The 19,667-nt window shown below is 38.5% G+C and overlaps 2 protein-coding genes across 5 annotated transcripts in view; one reads left to right on the top strand and one right to left on the bottom strand.

The window, feature by feature from the left end:
• The window catches only part of Eaf2 (ELL associated factor 2), a 45,128-nt gene extending 40,306 nt beyond the window's left edge, over window positions 1-4,822 (bottom strand). Inside the window, exons 1-2 of the mRNA XM_028895016.2 lie at window positions 4,587-4,822; window positions 976-1,070 (exon numbers count right to left, since the gene is read on the bottom strand). Of these exons, the coding sequence (XP_028750849.1) occupies window positions 976-1,070; window positions 4,587-4,692 (201 nt within the window). The 5' untranslated portion in view covers window positions 4,693-4,822. The remainder of the gene's footprint in view (window positions 1-975; window positions 1,071-4,586) is intronic.
• Window positions 4,823-4,942: 120 nt separating this feature from the next.
• Iqcb1 (IQ motif containing B1) overlaps window positions 4,943-19,667 on the top strand; it is a 48,878-nt gene continuing 34,153 nt past the window's right edge. The window contains exons 1-5 of one of the 4 annotated variants that reach the window (XM_028894981.2): window positions 4,943-5,062; window positions 5,576-5,646; window positions 8,392-8,507; window positions 8,881-9,043; window positions 11,297-11,426. In XM_028894981.2, the coding sequence (XP_028750814.1) occupies window positions 8,408-8,507; window positions 8,881-9,043; window positions 11,297-11,426 (393 nt within the window). In that variant the 5' untranslated portion in view covers window positions 4,943-5,062; window positions 5,576-5,646; window positions 8,392-8,407. Of the gene's footprint in view, window positions 5,093-5,575; window positions 5,859-8,391; window positions 8,508-8,880; window positions 9,044-11,296; window positions 11,427-19,667 lie in introns of all 4 variants that reach the window. The other 3 variants (XM_028894979.2, XM_028894980.2, XM_037209775.1) reach the window with 3 other exon arrangements.

Raw genomic sequence — 19,667 nt, 5'->3', positions numbered from 1 at the left:
GGAAAAAACAAACAAAACAAACAAACAAACAAAAAACCACCCCCCCCAATTTGTATTTTAGATGTAGGCCCTATCCTCAATATATCTCATTATATATTTGCAAATATTCCAAATTTTTTTAAAAAAAGAGAGAAAGTGGAAAAACTTATTGTCCCAAGTGTAAAAGATGCTCAATTTGCATATCTCCCAAATCTCTTCCCCACCAAACCATAAGTAATACCATATCCTTCTCTGCTTAAAATGTTTCCTAATGCTTCTCTAATATCAATAGGATGAAGTACAAATTTTAAATTTCAACATGAAATACACTTCACAGTTGATCCAGCCTATATTTCAGTTTCCACTCCTTTTAATCTATTTTCATTACATTTTAATTTACTGCACATAAGTCATTTACTTCATAGGCTTGTTCTTTTCAGCTTCAGAGCCTTTTTATATAATGCTCTGCTTGACCACAGTATTGTACTTCCTGTCTACCTGTCACTTTGTCTCTTAAAGGCTCAGCTCAATGACTGCTTGTTTTATGAAGCTTTCCAAGATTTCACTGGGTAGAGTATTTTGTCCTGTTTAAGCGTGGGCACAGAATTTTATAAGTGTTCTAACTTATAGCACTAGATATTTGTTTACATGTCCATTCACAATGACAAATCAGACTAGAAAGCAAGAAACATTATTATTATCATCACTAGTTCAGAATATAAAATATGGCTTATACTAGGAATTTTATAAATATTTGTTTATCCCTGCAATTACTTTCAAGTCATTTGCTATACAATTCCTTGAAACTATTAAAGAATTAAAGTATTTTAAAATTATTTCAGCCAAAATAGTTTGAAACATGTTGATTTTGCTTTCTATTTTTATCCATCTCTTTAACCAACCACCATTCTATGAATTGTACAAATATTTTCATTGACATTTAATGGCAATCCTGTAATACAGATCTCTTCCAACGTAAGCTATAGAGCTACTTACTTCTATATTTGGTAGAGTAATTGTCACCTGTTCACCTTTGCCAACTTCAAGATTCCCTTCACAAGAAGTATCAATAGAAGCTGGTTTGAAGTCATCTAAAAACAGATACAAATATCAATTTTTATAAGGTAGAACAACATCCTACTGTGACAGATACCGAGAGAAGCAACCAAGAGAGGATGATTTGGTCCCTGGTGTTGTCGTTTTAATTCTTTTTATTTACTGTGTATGAATGCTTTGCTTGCAGGTATGTCTGTGTGCCACCTGTGTGCGAGAGCCTGAGGAGCCATTGGGTCCCCTGGGACTGGAGGTACAGACAGTTGTCGATTACCAGGTGGGTGACGGGAACCAGACCCAGGTCCTCTGGAAGAGCAGCAAGTGCTCTTAACTGCCAAGCCCCTTGGGTCACTGTTTTAGAGAGTACAATCCATCACGGCAGGGAAAGAGTGTCACAGTCTGTGCTGATCAAAGAACCTTCACTATAAACATAATTAAATCCTATTTTAAATAAGCGTCATTTCTGATATTTACTTACACTAAAGCTTTACTATTTTTGGTGGGTGGGCCCACTCAAATAGAGAACAGTCTTTCTGTAGTCACTACTTATAAGCTTATTTTGTAATAATAATAAATGGTGTCACTAAAAACAGGAAATTCATTGATTATTAGCCCTTATATAGATATAAAGCTAGTGCTAGCCCAAATCCAAAATTAATTCTAATGTGTTAAACTCTTCTATACAGTGAATCTTTGGTCCTAAATCTTACTGTTGTTACACTTAAGTAAATTACATGTATTACTACTCCTCATGCATCTATGAAAATAACTCATAAAAACTAATGGTGGCTGTTATTTATTCTTTACCATGTTCTAAACACTGTGCTAGGATTTTTTAAAATGATACCACAATCCCTCTAGAAAAAAAAATCTAAGAGGTAGCTATTAACATTTTCACATATGAACGTTGCAGCTGAAAGCTTAGACAATGCTCCCAAACTCACATTATATATGCATTTAGTGAAGGTCAGGGTTCACAGCCAGGCTTATCTTTTATAGACAAGCAAAACTTATGCTGTAGATAAGTCAAAATAACAGTCTCTTTCAAAGAACACTGGCTTGAATATTTATTATAAATTAGGTCCATCTGCCCTGCATAAATGCCAAATTCTCTATTTTATAGTCTCCATTTATCACTGAATTATTAAGACTGGGACTTACTCTGGAAATGAACCTGTTCTCAAACAGCAGGTTTTATTTAAATAAACCTAAGAAGATTCTTTGTGATACTATACTTAATTCAATAAGGAGAGGGGGAAAAAAGACTGAAAGTCCTTTTAGTGCCTTCTGCAAGACTAAGTGTGGAATCTAAGTTTGTTTACCCTGTGGTTATTATTAGCATTGTCTTTTTGCATATTCTTGTTTGTTGTCATTATTGTGGCTGGATTATCTGACTCTGGTTTGGAAAAAATGACTTCAACATTTTAAGAACTTTTGTAAAGGTGGGAATGGAGCTCAGTGGCAGAGCACTTGCCTAGTAGGTACAAGGCCCTGAGTTTGATTTCTAATCCTGTAATTAATCAATTAACCAAAGAAGCTATAAATGAAAGTCTCTGAAGCACCTGCAAGGCACTTGTAAGAAGCTCTATTTCATTCGTTCAATTCTGGATTTTATCTGTAAGAAGAGAATGTATACCTAAGTTACACACACACACACACACACACACACACACACACACACACACACACACATTCGGGGACTGGAGAGATGGCTCAGCAGTTAAGAGCACTTGTTCTTGCAGAAAACTTGATCATTCTGAACACCAACATCAGGTGACTGACAACCACTGATAACCCCAGTTACAGGGGGTTTGAGGCTCCCTTGTGGCCTCTGAGGGCACCTGCATACAAGGGAAGCACATATATACACTCAGGCCCACACATATACATGTAAAATTTAAAAAAAAAATATATCTATCTCTATATAACTTTTTTTTTGTAATCTTAAACTTTGTAGCTTGAAAAATAGAATATTACTGCAAACCTGAGGAGGAAGAAGAAAGGACATGCTAATTGGGAAAAGGGCATTGAGAAATCAGATGAGAACAGTATCTTACTTTTGAAAAATGAAACCGAGAGAGAGAGAGAGAGAGAGAGAGAGAGAGAGAGAGAGAGAGAGAGAGAGAGAGAGGAGAGAGGAAGAGAGGAGAGAGGAGAGAGAGAGAGAGGAGAGAGGAGAGAGGAGAGAGGAGAGAGGAGAGAGGAGAGAGGAGAGAGGAGAGAGAAGAGAGGAGAGAGGAGAGAGGAGAGAGGAGAGAGGAGAGAGGAGAGAGGAGAGAGGAGAGAGGAGAGAGGAGAGAAGAGAGAGAGGAGAGAGAGAGCGCAGGACCTGCATAGCACTCACTGCTATTTCTGCTATTTCACTGTAGGGAACTCTGAATTGTCATCCAGGGCAAAATAAACAAGTGACACCATTGGAGTTCTTCTGCGGGGAAATCCTGTCCATTTAGTCCACCCAAACATGTTATGTTTGCATAAGAAAGCCTTTTTATAAAGTGTAAGTTTGAAGGTTAAAACCATTGGTTCTTCCTACATTTACTCTGAGTTATTATAGCTAGATTGTTTACAACTTAAACCTCTATGATCGAGTTTTAATTGGGTGTTTTCAGAATACAGATTTTATAAGAAAAAGAACAGAGTGATTGAGGAATGTGAAAAATGAGACAGTAAAGAACAGCTGGGCTGGAGAAAAGATGTGAAAAAAATCTACAGTTTCCTCTCTCTCTCTCTCTCTCTCTCTCTCTCTCTCTCTCTCTCTCTCTCTCTCTCTCTCTCTCTCTCACACACACACACACACACACACACACACACACACACACACATACAGAGAGAGAGAAGAGGTCACGGCTCAGTGATGTTTCCTTTAAGCTCTGTAATTCTGAGGCCTATTATGCAAAAAAGAAGTTTTACATACAAAATTATGCTATATTTTTCGTACTGGCATCTATATCATTTAATTACTAAAACAAAAAGGCACATTATAGCCAATTTTCCAACAATATTAAAGATAACTTATTAAAACCCCACCTGTCAATTTTTGATAATCAGTAATTACTTAGCTGATGAACTCTGAGATCCAAAAGCGATACAAACTATTGAGATAGCTGACAGTCTCTCCCCACAAACAAACTAAACGAGACCCCTCATAAGCCAGAGGACAAGTGAAAATGGGGAAGAAATGCCCCTGTGGCTTCCAAACACCATTTTTGCCTTGCATTCGGTCCTTTGTTCCATCTGTCACCTTTCCACTCTGCACTAACCACTTGTCACGCTAGTCTCCCCAGCCACCCCTACAGATCTCCACAAAACTTCCTCTCCTGTCTGTCAGTCCCTCTGAAATCCGTCCAGGGTTCTCCTACACCTGCGGGACGCCAGGTGCCGAAACCGAGGCCGGGAACCGGGTCGTGGATCATGCTGCCACCCATCGGGTCCCCGGGCAGTCAAGGGCCGCGCGGGGACAGGATTACAGAATTCCGAGGCGGCGTCTGCCGCCCTAGCACCCCATTCCCATCCCAGGAGGTTCCTCCCGGGTATCCCTGGCAGCCCGCACTCACAGCGCACGGTGTGGAAGGCACAGCGCGGCTGCTTCTCGAAGCTCTCGCCTAATTTGAGAACCCGCTCGCGACGGTCCAGGGACGCGAGTCCCGCTGGTCCATTCATTCTCGTCCTCCGCCTCCCGCTTGGCCTTCGCCACCGGCTGTCGCAGCAGCTTTCCGATGCAGCTGCGCGGGGCTGCGAGCCCCAGCTCGGGGCCCTGCGGGGCTCCTGGGCTCCCGGCGCGTGCGGCCGCCCCTCGGGGAGGGGGGGGGAAGCGCCCTGAGTCCTGATTGGCTGCCTGAAGACAGTCGCCCCGCCCCCTTCGCCGGGGACCCCGCCCCCTCGCCTGGGGATCCCGCCCCGCCCCTCGCCCCCTCTCCCGCCCTGAGCCCCCTTCCCGCGTCGCGACGCACGCAGCTCGGCGGACGCCGCCACGCCGAGGTACGCGGTGCGGGTCGGGCCCGGAGGTGGACGGAGACGAGGCGAAGATGAGGTAACAGACCTGTGATGGCGGCTGGGATGGGTGAGGGCTCCCGGGGAGACGGGGGCGGGGAGGCTCGGAGGCCGGGCTCACCGACCTTAGGGAAGAGGCTGGCGGGGCCTGGTGGCGGGAGGAGCGTGGGCCTCCTCGGCGGCCGGCCCGCAGCTCTGGAAACGGACGCCTGAGGAGGGGCGGCGGCCCGGGCCTCCAGGCCCGGGGGCTTCCCGAGGCCTAGCGGCTCTAGGGCGCATTCTGGAGCCCCAGCCGCGCCCCCTCGGTGGTGCGGGGGCTGAGACCAGACTGGGAGCCACCTGAGGCCTGAGGTGATGCAGTTCCCTTGAGGGCCGTTTTATTTATTTATTTTTTATTTAAATTTATTATTATTTTTTTTAATCTGTAAATACCACAGGCCTTTTCCCGCCAGGGTGAGGATCCGAGGAGGGGGCGTTTCCCGAGGGGACCCCGAAGCTTTGGATTAGGGGGCAACTGACTGCATGAGGTTGCTGGCATTTGTTTCCATCCTAGTGATTGCTGGAGGCGGTGAAGGGCACCCGGCCTGGGGCTCCTGATTCCTCGAGGATCGGCCTAGCAACAGGGTGAGAGCATATAATAAATTCATCAGTAACGGTCTCTCCACCCCTCTGGACACTTCACGACGTTATAAAGTCGGAGAAGGCGTTCGTTGTATTAGAGGATTCAGAAAAAAGCATTCCGAGTTGCTCCAGCAGACGATTTTTCAGCCTCGTTTGTATGGTCGGATTATCCGTCCACTTCGACCTTAAGGAGATTGGTCTGTCCATTTTTCCAGGTGGGTGGGTGATGATGGTTGCCTTCTACCCTTGAAAGGTGCATGGAGACTGTTTTAAATGGTAATCGGACACGAAGGTTCTGGAGCCAGGATCTCTTGTCACTCCAGCTTCATACTAACAGTGTGGCTTTGTGCAAGCAGATCAAACAAATGTGTTTATCACTAGAATTGGGGAAGTAATGATAATAGCGATGTAGAAAATAAGGCCCATCCTTTAGAAACTGTTGAGATGGTTAAATGAGTTAATACACACAAGCAAGTAGAATGATTCATAGTACACATGGCTCTCCGAATGATTATTTAGGGTTCAGTTATACTTTCATATTTTAAGATTTATTATCGATAGCTACCTTCTAAATTATGAATTGTAGGGCCTAGGAATGGCAACTTTGTTCACAGATGAAAATATTTGTTTAGAGAAGCCCAGGTTGTTGACTTTGTGACCGTCTAATACCAAGGGGGATTTGTTCTATAGGCCAAATGAGTGCATACATACTTACTTGCACATGGATTTTTATTGCAGTATTGTATATAGTAATTTGCAACCTAAATGGCATCCAGTGAAGGGAATGTTTAAATATATTTTGATGTACTCTCACAAAGAACAGATAGAAGAATAATGTAGACACTGGAAAGAGTAAGATAATTAACATGCATTCTATAGGAAAGTTTTGTGTCTTCTACATACTAGGAGTTTTATTGGGCTTTCTTTAAATAGCTTCAGTGAACTTGTCTATTGATGGTTTATATTGTGCCCAAGAAAAGAGATGATTTTTGAAGACTGTATAGCAGCCAAGGCTTAAATGCAAAGATGGGACCATAGTGTCAGTCATAATAGAATAATAGCTAAGAAATGAGTTAGAAGAGTATTTGAAAATATGTTTTATGGTTACAGTTTTATCTGGGAGAAAAAAATAATGAACATTATAATTAAAATCACAGGTTTTATAGATTCTCAGCTTTTATTGATAAGATCAAGTGTAAAGTCACAAGGTTTGTGGGTAGATTGATATCTTACTGATACTACCATATTTTCTTTTCTCTTTATGGTTTTTCTTTCAAGATGCTCTCACTATGTAGCTGTAGTGGTCCTGGAACTCACTCTGTAGATCAGGCTGGCCTTGAACTCAGAAATCCAACTGCCTCTGCCTCCCAGGTTCTGGGATTAAAGGTATGTGCCACTCTATGCCCAGCTAAGTTATATTTATTTAATTTTAACTGCACATTGGAGATGATTATGGGCACTACTTCATAGCCCCATTGTGAGGATAAAATAATGCGTTAAAACCCACTTAGCACAGTTCTTAGCTCATAATAAATACTATGTTATCCTTATTGAATAAAAATATGTTTTATATTAATGATACTCTTGAGCTTCAAATACTTTAGGACTTATATAGAAAAGTTTTGGTAAGAAAATTGAGGTGTGGACTTTTTTACATTTTAGAGTTGATTCACTATAAATAATTTTTAATTTTCTTATAATTACATAGCGTTTCTGAGGCCTAGTATGTTAGGCTTCCGAAGCCATCTCCAGATTTATTGATTAGGTAGAAGGGCTCACAGGACTCAACTCATACATTATCTTATTTGTTAGCTATATTCATAGTGAAGATACGCAAAGCAAAGTCATGAAAGTAAAAGACCATATAGGGTACATCCGGAGGAAATCAGGCCTGGTCTTCCAAGATCCTCTCCCAGTGAAGTTACATAGGATACACACCCAATTTCTCAAGCAAAACAGTTGTGACAACACCTGTGAAGTGTTTTCTACTGGGAAAGCTTATTAGATACTCAGTGACCAGAACTTTTGCTGGTTTATGTGTTGAAAGATTGGTCCCTAATGTTAAGGATAAGAGGTGGTGGAACCTTGAAGAGGTGAGGCCTAGTGGGAAATAATTACATCATTGGCGTCACCACCCTCAAAAGAATTGAGAGAGTTTTTGTAAGAGTTTTGATAGTCCTTATATAAAAAAGTAAGCCTGCCCCCTTCTCAGTCTCTCTTGAATATCTTGGCTATATGATATCTTCCACTCATGCTAAGATACCATCTGTCATGTGGCAAAGCCAAGACAGCTCTTGCCAGAGCACAAGGCCCTAGAACTTACAGAACTGTGAGCTAAATAAACTTCTTTGTAAAATATTACATCTCACATATTTCATTAAGTATTGAAAATCAGATAAAGTATCTGATTTTCTTGGGCTCTAAAAGAAAAGCAGATGTTTACCACAAACCATTATTTTTATAACAGTTTTAGGCACAGTGATCTAGGTATAAGAGAACAATAAAAATCCTGAAATCCACATTCTAGATACTAGCCAAGGGCTAGCCTCATAAGCTGATCTTTGAAGAAATAGCCATATGAAGCCTCTTTCTACAATCTGTTTCTCCTATATGAATTCTATCCTAGAATTGTGTGGACAGAGAGTGAATGTAAAGCTAGCATAATTTCTGATGTTTTTAGTACATTTGACCTTTGGTTGGTTGGTTTGTTTTACTTTTTTTTTTTATTATTATTATGTTAAAACACAGGTAGTAGGGGAAAAACATGAAGCCAACAGGTACAGACCCAAGGATCTTGTCTTTAGCTGCTGAAGTAGCGAAAAGTCCTGAACAAAATGTCCCTGTTATATTGTTGAAGTTAAAAGGTAAGAATTTTTTTTTTTTTTTTTTTTGGTTTTTCAAGACAGGGTTTCTCTGTGTTGTTTTGGTACCTGTCCTGGATCTTGCTCTGTAGACCAGGCTGGCCTCGAACTCACAGAGATCTGCTTGGCTCTGCCTCCCGAGTGCTGGGATTAAAGGCGTGCGCCACCACCGCCCAGCAAAAATACTTTTATAGTTAGGAAAGACATTAAGTAAATATTGGTTCTATCATGATAATGGTGTTAGTGTTATAATTTGTTTAGAGAAATCTTAACGCTGAAGAATAACATTTTCCTTATTGTCATATTTTTAATGATCACAACCTATAAATCTCTTGTGTGTTGAGCAAAATTAAGTATATTTTTTCTTTTGCCTTAGAAATAATAAACAACACCCCATTGGGAAGTTCAGAGTTGAAGAAAGTCAAACAAGATATATATTGTTATGACCTCATTCAGTATTGTCTATTGGTCCTCAGTCAAGATTGTTCTCGAATCCAGGGTGGTTGGACTACTATTTCCCAGCTTACACAGATCCTAAGGTAAAATGAAGCTAATAGATTAGCTTGTTCTAATTTTAACTATTTCTTTTTTATTTGTCACTCTAATAGAATTAGAATCTCCTCTGATATGTTTGGTTGTACTTTTCTTTTACACTGCTATTGTTTGTAACTCTAGTAGCAATTGATTGTCTTTGGATTTCTTTCCACAGTCATCATTTCTTTTGTTTACCACTTGAGTCCCAACTGGCTAATATATTCCTATTGACTCGGGAATATTTGAAGAAATGAATAAATTAAAACTCTGTACTTGAAAAACTAATAGTAGAGATTGTGCAGCAGTGGTACTTGAATTGGGTGCCAAAATAAATGTATATAGCAAAGTACTATAGAAGAACAAGTATTGAACTTCATTTCACTTTGTAGTGATTTAGCTATCTAAATTGTATATTCATTAGGGAGCCCAAATGCTGTCCATGAAATTTAGAAGCAGCATTTACTTTTCTACTGCCATGTTAAAAATTGAAAGATCATAATGATTTTTAAAAAGAAGACAATAAAGGATAAGTGTTCTCAGTGCATGAGTTAATCTTCTTTCCACTTCCATTTGATTTTAAGAAATTTATTATCTTTTATGGGTGTCTGTGTGTGGGAATATGCACATGAGTACTGGTGCCCACAGAGGCTAGAAGAGCACATTGGATACCCTGGAGCTGAAGTTCCAGGTGGTTGTAATCTGTCAGATGTGGGTTCTGGGATTTCAACTCTGATACTTTTAAGAGCAGCAAATGCTCTTAACTACTGAGCCATCTCTTCAGTCCCATCCGATTTGGTTTTAAATGAACTATCCACTATCCCCACAGGAGAGATATTTTTTTTCATATTTATACTATCCTGTTTTAGATTCTAACTTTCTAAACTGCCTACTCCTACTTTGTTATTTCATAAAGGCCCGATTCAAAGTATGCAGTTACAAAAGAAGTTATTAAATCTATGTAATACTCTTTTATACTTTAATTTTCAAGATTACTTATTTCAGTATTGGTTGAACATAAGTAAATAAGTGCCTGTATATTTTTTGATCAGATGTGCTAGCTCATGACTATTGGTTGAATATAATTTCTTTCATTAATGCCATCTGTCATACAGCTGTCCTGAGTAGTTAAGTTTAAAAATTAAATAAAAAGTAAAAACTTGATAGCAAGCGTTAGCCAGTTAGGTTTTTAGCATACTCAACTTGTAATTGCCATTCTTTATCAGTGTGTACACATTTTGTTGAAAAGACTTAGACAATAGTTCTTATCATACTACTGCCTACTTTTGGGTTGAAGGCTCTTTTTGGTATGAGACTACAAGTACTTTTAATATTGATTTTTTTAAATATATTCAACTCATATTCAAGGAGTAGCTTTAATATGTAGTTTCATGGAGATACTGTTCTCTAAAGAGCTTTTTCTTTTTTGTGTGAACGTTCCTATTACTGTTAGGGTATACTTTTTACTGTTTTCTTTTCTGATATAAGAAATATATCAGGCAGATAATTTGTGGATCTTAAGAAAGTCTGTTGGAAAGAAGAATTGGGTATGCAGCTAGAGTATTTTGTTTTCTTATCTTTGTTCCTTGAAGATTGACTTTACCCTAGTTATTTTTTGCTATTAGATTTCTAAAATATATCAGTTAACATAAATTAAATCATCAAGGTATTCTTTGCCTTTTAGGGTGATTGTAGCCATCTCACTGAAAATTTGTCTCATTTCTCTTTATTGTAAACCACGTGTTTTTCATGTTCTCTCTCTCTCTCTCTCTCTCTCTCTCTCTTTCTCTCTTTCTCTCTTTCTCTCTTTCTCTCTTTCTTTCTCTCTTTCTCTCTGCCCGCCTACCTGTTTGTTTTTGTTTTCAGAGCAGGGTTTCACTATGTAAACTTGGATGACCTGGAACTGACTATGTAAACCAGACTGGCCTTGAACTCATAGCGCTCTGCCTGTATCTGCTTCCCAGGGTGCTGGTATTAAAGGCATGAACTATCATGCAGACATGTCTTTCATTTCTTAAAGGGCCAGTATATTCAGTTTTAAAGTATGTGAGCCCTGGAACTAAATGCAAGCAAGGTCCATAGTGCCATAATGTCCAAAGTGCTATTTAATTCTCTAAAAAGTTGAAAAGTTCCAGCAAGTTTTTTATTGGTTTGTCAACAAAATAATGGCACTTATGTTTTTCAATAAAGCACAGTGCCTATGGAAGTTTGAACATGAAACTGATATTTGTTATTAACACAAACTTGTACTCTTTTTTCAGCCATTGCTGTGTGGGCTTAGAGCCAGGAGAAGATGGAGAGGAATTTTACAAGGAATTACTTCCATCAGCTGCCGAAAATTTTCTTGTCTTGGGGAGACGATTACAAACTTGTTTCATCAATGCAGCTAAGGCATGTTTTTATTTGGTGTTTTATAGCCCAATAATTTTTATTCTTTTTTTCCCTGAGAGAGATCATAATTAAGAAATATAATACATGAAAGCAAAAATTCATTGGATGGGTTACAAGTAGCTTAGATTGAAGAAACAGTCCATAAATGTGAAGGTACACTAACAGAAAGTACCCCAACTAACAAACAACTACTACAGGATGCATAGAGGGAATGGCAGGAACAATGAAGACTGAGGCAGGAAGAGAAGGAGTTTCACTCTATAACCCAGGCTGACTTCATACTCCCTGTGTACAGCCTTGAAGGTTTCAGAGTGTCAGTCCTTCTGCCTAAGTCTCCTGAGTACTGGGATTTTATACCAGATCTAGACTTCTCAGTTTTCCCATGTCATTTATCAAATTATGCTGTATCTGGCTGAATACAAGTAGATAAACATCTTTAGCTAAAAAAAAAAATTACAATGGAGAACTTAATCTCTGCATTAGAAAATTTGTGAATGCTCACTAAAGAATAGTGTATGACTTTTGAAGAGTCTAACCACTCAATTTTGGGCAGTATCTATATATATTTGTATCTATAGCATCTTCCTGGAACATACTCTCTACTTAAATGTTCTTCTTGTTATTCCCCTCTTTAATTGAAGCAAAGTTTGTTCTTTAAGCCCAGGGCTTTTCTGAATATCTAATGGTGATAAAGAAAACATATAAACTTTCTGTTTCATATTTCAAACCTATTCTTTATGAAAATATTTCAACTCAAGCATGGTGACCTTTATAATTCAAATATTTCTTGGGCATATTATGCAAATGTATATTGCATAATTTTCAAATATTTGAAAATTTCATTTTTACTTTATTGTTAATTGATTTCTAATTTAATTTTATTGTTACCAGATTGTAGCTAGAGTTTTCCGGCCTTGCCCACAGTCAAGACAAATCTTTGTCACCCACCAGTCCCACAGCCGCTCAGACCCAACCAAGTAAACACAGAGACTTATATTGCATACAAACTGTATGGCCGTGGCAGGCTTCTTGCTAACTATTCTTATAGCTTAAATTAATCCATTTCCATAAATCTATACCTTGCCATGTGGCTGGTGACTTACCAGCGTCTTCACATGCTGCTGGTCATGGCGGCGGCTGCAGTGTCTCTCCGCCTCAGCCTTCTGCTTCCCAGCATTCTCCTCTCTCCTTGTCCCACCTACTTCCTGCCTGGCCACTAGCCAACCAGTGTTTTATTTATTGACCAATCAGAGCAATTTGACATATAGACCGTCCCAAAGCACCAGATAACAACATTCATTTATGCTATATATAGCTGAACATATAAGTAGTGAATTTAAATATCTTTATCTCCACATTAGAATACGTGCTAGCTAAAGAATACTGTATGATTTATTCATTTATTCATTCTCTTTTAACTCTGTGTATTTCTGTCTCTGTGTCTGTCTCTTTCTGGTTTTGTTTTTAGTTTGTTTCTGTGTGTTTGAGCTAGGGTCTCATGTGAACTGGGCTTATTTGCCACAAGGCTGACCTTGAACTCCTTCTCTTCCTGCCTCAGTCTTCATTGTTCCTGCCATTCCATCTATGCATCCTGTAGTAGTTGTTTGTTAGTTGGGGTACTTTCTGTTAGTGTACCTTCACATTTATGGACTGTTTCTTCAATCTAAGCTACTTGTAACCCATCCAATGATGTATTATATTTCTTAATTATGATCTCTCTCCTTTAGAGTTTTCATAATCTTTTCCTTCATATCATAATCTTCATATTCTTCTTTTCTTGTAGATTCTCTACTATTTTTATTGTAATTATTCTAAGCCTTTATTCGCAGACTGAATACTTGGATCACTTGAGAGTTTGCTTCTATTACCTTTACATTCCCCTCTTTTTTACAAGGTCAATTTTTTTTTTCACATCTAGTGATTTTTGGTTTATCGTGGACACAAAATGATACATTGTAGGATCACTTACCTTCCTTTAAGGACTGTTGAGAAGCATTTACATTCTGGCAGATCAGGTGATCCTCCAAAGATTTATTCCAGTTTTATGAGCGGAGGATTGCCCTTAGCCTACTCTTTCTATGTAGTGCTTTGGTTTAATTGAAAGTGTTAACCCAAACCATCTAATATGGAAGAGCCTAAACTCTAAACTCTGTATGTCCAGCAATTGGCAGGAAATAAGTCTTCTACTAATTCCTTCAGCCCTCCAGCTATAGTTTTCCCTGGCTTCTTAGAACCTGTTCTTAAAAGTGTATAGTTAAAGTCAGAAATTGAGTGGACATTTACATACAGGTTTTGGAGCTTCCTGCTTTATAGCTCACTTCTTTCCAGGTTGCTCTAGCTGTTTCAAACTTAATTTCTGATACTTCAGGCTAGTTAGACTAGATTTTGTTTTTTAATTGACAGTAAAGTTGTACATACTCTCTAAGGGAACGATGTAATATTTTGATGCCTTTATACTGTATATAATATTCATATCAGGATAAACAATCTGTTTCCTCAGACATTTATCATTTCTTTATTATGAAAAAACACGTAGTTTGCCTTTGGGTGCCCTCTTGCTGTTGCATTAATGCTCTCTGCTATTCCTGGACCTCACCATAGAAAAGACAATAGGTGACCCCATAACTCTATAATGGCTATCAAGATGATGTGGTCTGAGGAGCAAATATTCCTTTCCAGTATCATTCATAAAGTGAAGAGGATATAATGTTGTTAGGACTAAGGGAATAGAGGAAGAGATTGAGCTCTACAACTGAAAGCTTTTGGAAGCAGAACTCAGACATGCAGACTGAGCTCCAAAGGATACAGAAGTTAGATATTATAGAGCATCAGTTAGAAGTTAGAATAAATGTGGAAGAGCATAAGGACTGTTGGGAGGTTGAACTGTATCAACTGAAAGAACCAACCCAAAGATGACCTCAGAAAGTCAGAAGATGGAGATCAGAGTAGATGAGCTTCAAGTCCAGCTGTTAACTTTAAAGGAATGGAGAAGCCTGTTCTAGATCAGTCAAGAAAACTAAGTGACAGCAAGATTATATGTGACGTTCTGAGGAGTGGGGGGAAGGCCAGAGGGAGACAAGGGAGATGGGGGAGGGAGGAAGAGGGAGAGAATGAATGGAGAAAATGATCTGAAGGAGAACAAGAGGTAGTTGAGTTACATAGGCCACAGAATTGATGATTCTTTGCCTTATCAAGTACCTACTTCAGATCTTCAGATTGAGGAGCTGTTGGGCAAAATCCAGGCCTTGTCTAGAAACCACTATTCTAGTATCTAAGAATATTCTGTTTGTAGTCCACTTTCTATAAAGAAGTGCCACATCAGCACATCAGAATTTCAAGATGGAATTTGTGATCATACCTTGGAATTTGTGATAAAACCTTTTCATCACAAGAGGAGCAAATTTTTGGAGACCATGTGTTCTGCCACTCTTAAGTGTCTAACAAGCCTATTAGATCTGAAAGGGTTTTCTGGTATAGGAGTATTTTGGCAATCTGGAGCCAAGGAATACCACAAAGTCACACCACACAATAAACCTCATACAAGATTTATTGGGGAAAAACACAAAATGGCTGCCTCTGAGCAGGAACAGAGACAACAGTGGGCTGGCTGAGGGTCTGACTTTTATAAGGTCTTTGGAGTATTCGCTGTGAACAAGTGGAAAGATACAGCACAAAGTATTGCTTTCCCATTAACCCTGAGTCACAGGGGTGGGGGTTTCCAAGTCCTGGGTTCAGGGCCAGGCCAGGACCAGGGTGATTTTCTACTGGCCTATTACTCTACAAGATCTATGCTGTATACATATTTCATAGTATAGATCGTGTAGTTTGTACTGTATGCTATATAAGCAGAGAAGCCTGCCTAACGAGAAATCGTTGGGAGTTTGCTTAGCACTGCTGCCTATAAAGATGGAATGGTGTCTTTTTATCTGTTAAATTGTATTGGCAGCTTCTGTTTCCATCCTTGTGGATGACTAAATCTGTCATAAACGAACTTACCAGCCTCTCATCTACCATTCCCATTCTTCCTCAGAACTCCATTATGAGGGCCCCAGGATAGAGCTGATCTTCTTGACTTGACCCTAAGTGATTGTCCTCCAAATTGTCCCACTGCAGTCACAGTCAGGCTTTAAGTGTATTTGTGCTCAGTCCTTAGTCCTCAGTCCTAAACTAACTCTGAGGGTAGGAACAAGATCAGAGTTGAGATTTCTTCATCTTCAATCCTTTTCAACCAGTTGTATTAAACTAGTCCAAAATGGCACAGCAGAGAACTCAGATTCCAATTTGAATACCAAAGACTTCTCATCTTCATTTGTCGGTTTTGCTTTTTGTTTGTTTTGACTTTGGAGACAGGGTTTCACTCTAATCCTGGCTGACCTATATGGAATTCTATGTAGGTCAGTTTGGCCTCAAACCCATAGAAATCTGCTTTCCTCTGCATCCTGGGTGCTAAGGGTGTGTTAAGCCCAACAAGAAGCATTTTATTCCTGACTCATGGCCAGGAAATACTTCACTTTAGCAAGGTGTAATGATGGACATCTATATTTCAACAGTCAGGAGATTGAGGCAGGAGGATTGTGAGTTCAAAGCTGCTTGAGCTGCATAGTGAGGCTCTATCCCAGGGGGAAAAAATAGGAGGTGGTGGGGGAAAAATGGAAAAAAATCTTTCTATCTATCTAGATATCTCTCATTGACATGTTCTATTATTTTCTATGCACATAACATTTGTGATTATGTCATATATGTAAATAGGTATGTCTTGCTCTGGTTGCCACAATATTCACTGTGGCAGCTCAGGCTGGCATGAACTCAGCAATCATCCTGAATCAACATCCCAAGTACTAAGACCATGGGCCTGAGCCACTTCATGTCTATAATTCTTTGAATGATTAATTAGGAGTTGTTAGAAACTATATGAGCTTGCAACTTTGTTAACAGTATTAACTTTTACTGTCAGAATAATGAGACACCTATTTGTTAATCTCTTTAATATTCAAAATAAAATTACTCCTTTTTAAAAGTAAAAGTTTAACATTATATATAATCATCCCATGTGCCATAGAATACCTCAAATTATCTCTAAATATTAGATAATACCTATTGTTAAACTTTCCCCTATAATCTTCTCCTATTATCCCTAGCCTCTGGTAACCAGTATTCTAGTCTCAACTTCTATGAGATCAGCTTGTTTTAGATTCTTTATGTGTGAATTCATATAGTATGTGACCTTCTGGTCTGGCTACTTCATTTACTGACCTTCACTTCCACTAATGGTGTTGCTAATGATAGAAATTCATCCTTTTTATGCCTGAAAAGTATTCCATTATTTGTGCATTCATTGGTTGATAGATTCTTAGTTTATTTCCATTTTTTTACTATTATGAATAGTGTTACAATAAAGGAGTGCAAAAATAGGAGTACTTGCATATTGATGTTAATTTCACTCCTTCTAAATAAAAACATAGTAATTAATTACTGCATATAAATCTTGTTGAATTCCCACACAATGTTCTGTAATTATAACAAATTTATATTTCTTTTTTTTTTTTTTACATTCTCCTTAGCACTTTTGTTATTTTTGTCTTTTTGATAATAGCCATTTGGCCAACTGGGGTTTTGATTGCCCTTTTCCTGATAATTATTAATACTGAGCATTTTCTTTTTTTTTTTTGCATTTTTTTATATATATATATATTTTATTTTACAATACCATTCAGTTCTACATATCAGCCATGGGTTCCCCTATTCTCCCCCCTCCCACCCCCTCCCCTTCCCCAGCTACCCCCCATTCCCACCTCCTCCAGGACAAGTCTTCCCCCGAGGACTGCGATCAACCTGGTAGACTCAGTCCAGGCAGGTCCAGTCCCTTCCTCCCAGACTGAGCCAAGTGTCCCTGCATAAGCTCCAGGTTTCAAACAGCCAACTCATGCAATGAGCACAGGACTTGGTCCCACTGCCTAGTTGCCTCCCAAACTGATCAAGCCAATCAACTGTCTCACCTATTCAGAGGGCCTGATCCAGCTGGGGCCCCTCAACCTTTGGTTCATAGTATACTGAGCATTTTCAAATAAACTTGTTGGCCATTTGTATGTGTTCATTTGAGAAATGTCCTTTTAGATTTAAAATCAAATTCTTTCTTTTTTGCTTTCAGTTATTTGAATTTTTATATATTATTCTATTCATCAAACCTTTGTCAGATACATAGTTTGCAAATATTTAATAGGTAGTCTCTTTACTCTTGAATTTCTTTCTATGGATTTTTTTTTGAGCTTCTTTTCCTCTGTTTTACACACACACACACACACACACACACATACACACTTGAATGTTATGGGGACAACCACATGTATTAGTGCTCTAGCAAACAGAACTCAAGCAAAAACAGAACAAATAGGAGTTTGTGCCCCCCCCATATGAATTAATTTAAAGAAGTTAGCAGTTATATAATCTGATATATGACAGTTTATAGTTTATAATTTAATTTATATATAAATCATATATATATACATATATATATATGAATTGATATTTTAAATTCAAAAGCTGAGAACCAGTAGAGTTGTTGGAATAGCACCAATCTAAAGCCTGGCAGGATCAAGTTTTAAAACAGTTCTCTATATCCATTTTTCTCATTATAAGACCCTTATGAAAGTTGCTTGTTAACTTTCACCCTCAGTCTATGAGGATAAATCCTTTTTCCTTTGAAGAGTTATTGGCAGAATATACCTTTGGGCCTACTGCTGTATTAGATTTGAATACATTCACAACTTTTGTAAATAATGGAGAGAATTCATCAGTGTCATAGTTTAGGCTACTATAACATAGTAGACTGTTCAGTTTTAAAAAAATAGACATTTTTGGTTTTGCAATTCTGGATGCTGGGAAGTACAAAAATAAGACAAATTTAGTTACTAGTAGAACCTAATTCGTAGTTGGCAGATAGAAATGGCTGCCATCTGGGTATGTGTTCACATGGTCTTTGTCAGGGGGTGGGGTAATCTTATAAGGGCACTAAGTTCATCAAAAGGACACTGTCCTTATGATTTCATGCTTCTACAAATATCACATTGGGGTTAAGACATCAGCATATGAATTTTGGGAGACACAGTTCATAATAACCACTGTTATATTACATTCTATTTTAGAGTATTGATTTTATGAAGAGTAGATACTGCCTTGTACCTAAATAATTGTTAGACTAATAAGATCTCAGCTGTTTCTTACAGAAAACCAAAGACTAATGTATTTTTATTTCAAAACATTAAATAAAAAAATTACAAGAGTGGAATTAAGGAGCTGGAGAGATGGCTTAGTGGTTAAGAACACTGGCTGCTCTTGCAGAGAACCTGAGTTTGATTACCAGCACCCACATGGTAGCTCAGAACTGTCTGTTAACTTCACATCCAGGGGATCTGACTCCCTCTTCTGGCCTCAGGCATTGCTTGGATGCATGCATGCAGACAAAAACATACATATTAAATAAATCTTATAAGCAAAAAGAATTAAATAAGAAATGCAACAACATGGACAGCATGCTAGCCCAAATAATAAGAAATATTGTTTGTAGATTTAACTCCATGGTCACAGAATCTTGAGTAACAGTCTACTTAGGAGCTTCCAAGCAAATTTTTAAGAATTTGATAGTAAGTGGGTAATATATAACATAGTAGGACATATATTAGATGTTTTGGCCAAAGCTACACACTAGTTTTAATATCTTCATTTGTATCAGAAAAGAAAAATACCTATTCAAGAACTTTGAAATGATCTAAGGGCAAATTTTGTTAACCAGTGTCAGGAGTTGTAAATTAATGGTTGACATTATCTAACAGGCTTTTTTTTTTTTTTTTTTTTTTTTTTTTTTTTTTTTTTTTTTTTTTGGTTTTTCGAGACAAGGTTTCTCTGCGTAGCTTTGCGCCTTTCCTGGAGCTCACTTGGTAGCCCAGGCTGGCCTCAAACTCACAGAGATCTGCCTGGCTCTGCCTCCCGAGTGCTGGGATTAAAGGCGTGCGCCACCACCGCCCGGCTCTCTAACAGGCTTTTTAAAGTAAAGTCTGGACATGTTGAGATTGACAACAAGAACTATGATGCCCTTTCTTGTATCTTTGGATAAAATTGGAAAAGGGAGTTTACTAGACTAAGAGGAAACAGTCTAATGTGACATTTTTTATGTTTGGTAGTTTTATAGGAAGGACAGTTGTTATAATTAACAGGTGGTTTGTTTGTTAACTATTATCAGTTTTG

This window comes from Peromyscus leucopus, chromosome 12 (genome assembly GCF_004664715.2).
Source record: "Peromyscus leucopus breed LL Stock chromosome 12, UCI_PerLeu_2.1, whole genome shotgun sequence".
Lineage (NCBI taxonomy): Eukaryota > Metazoa > Chordata > Mammalia > Rodentia > Cricetidae > Peromyscus > Peromyscus leucopus.
This window is presented reverse-complemented; position numbering and strand designations above follow the sequence as displayed.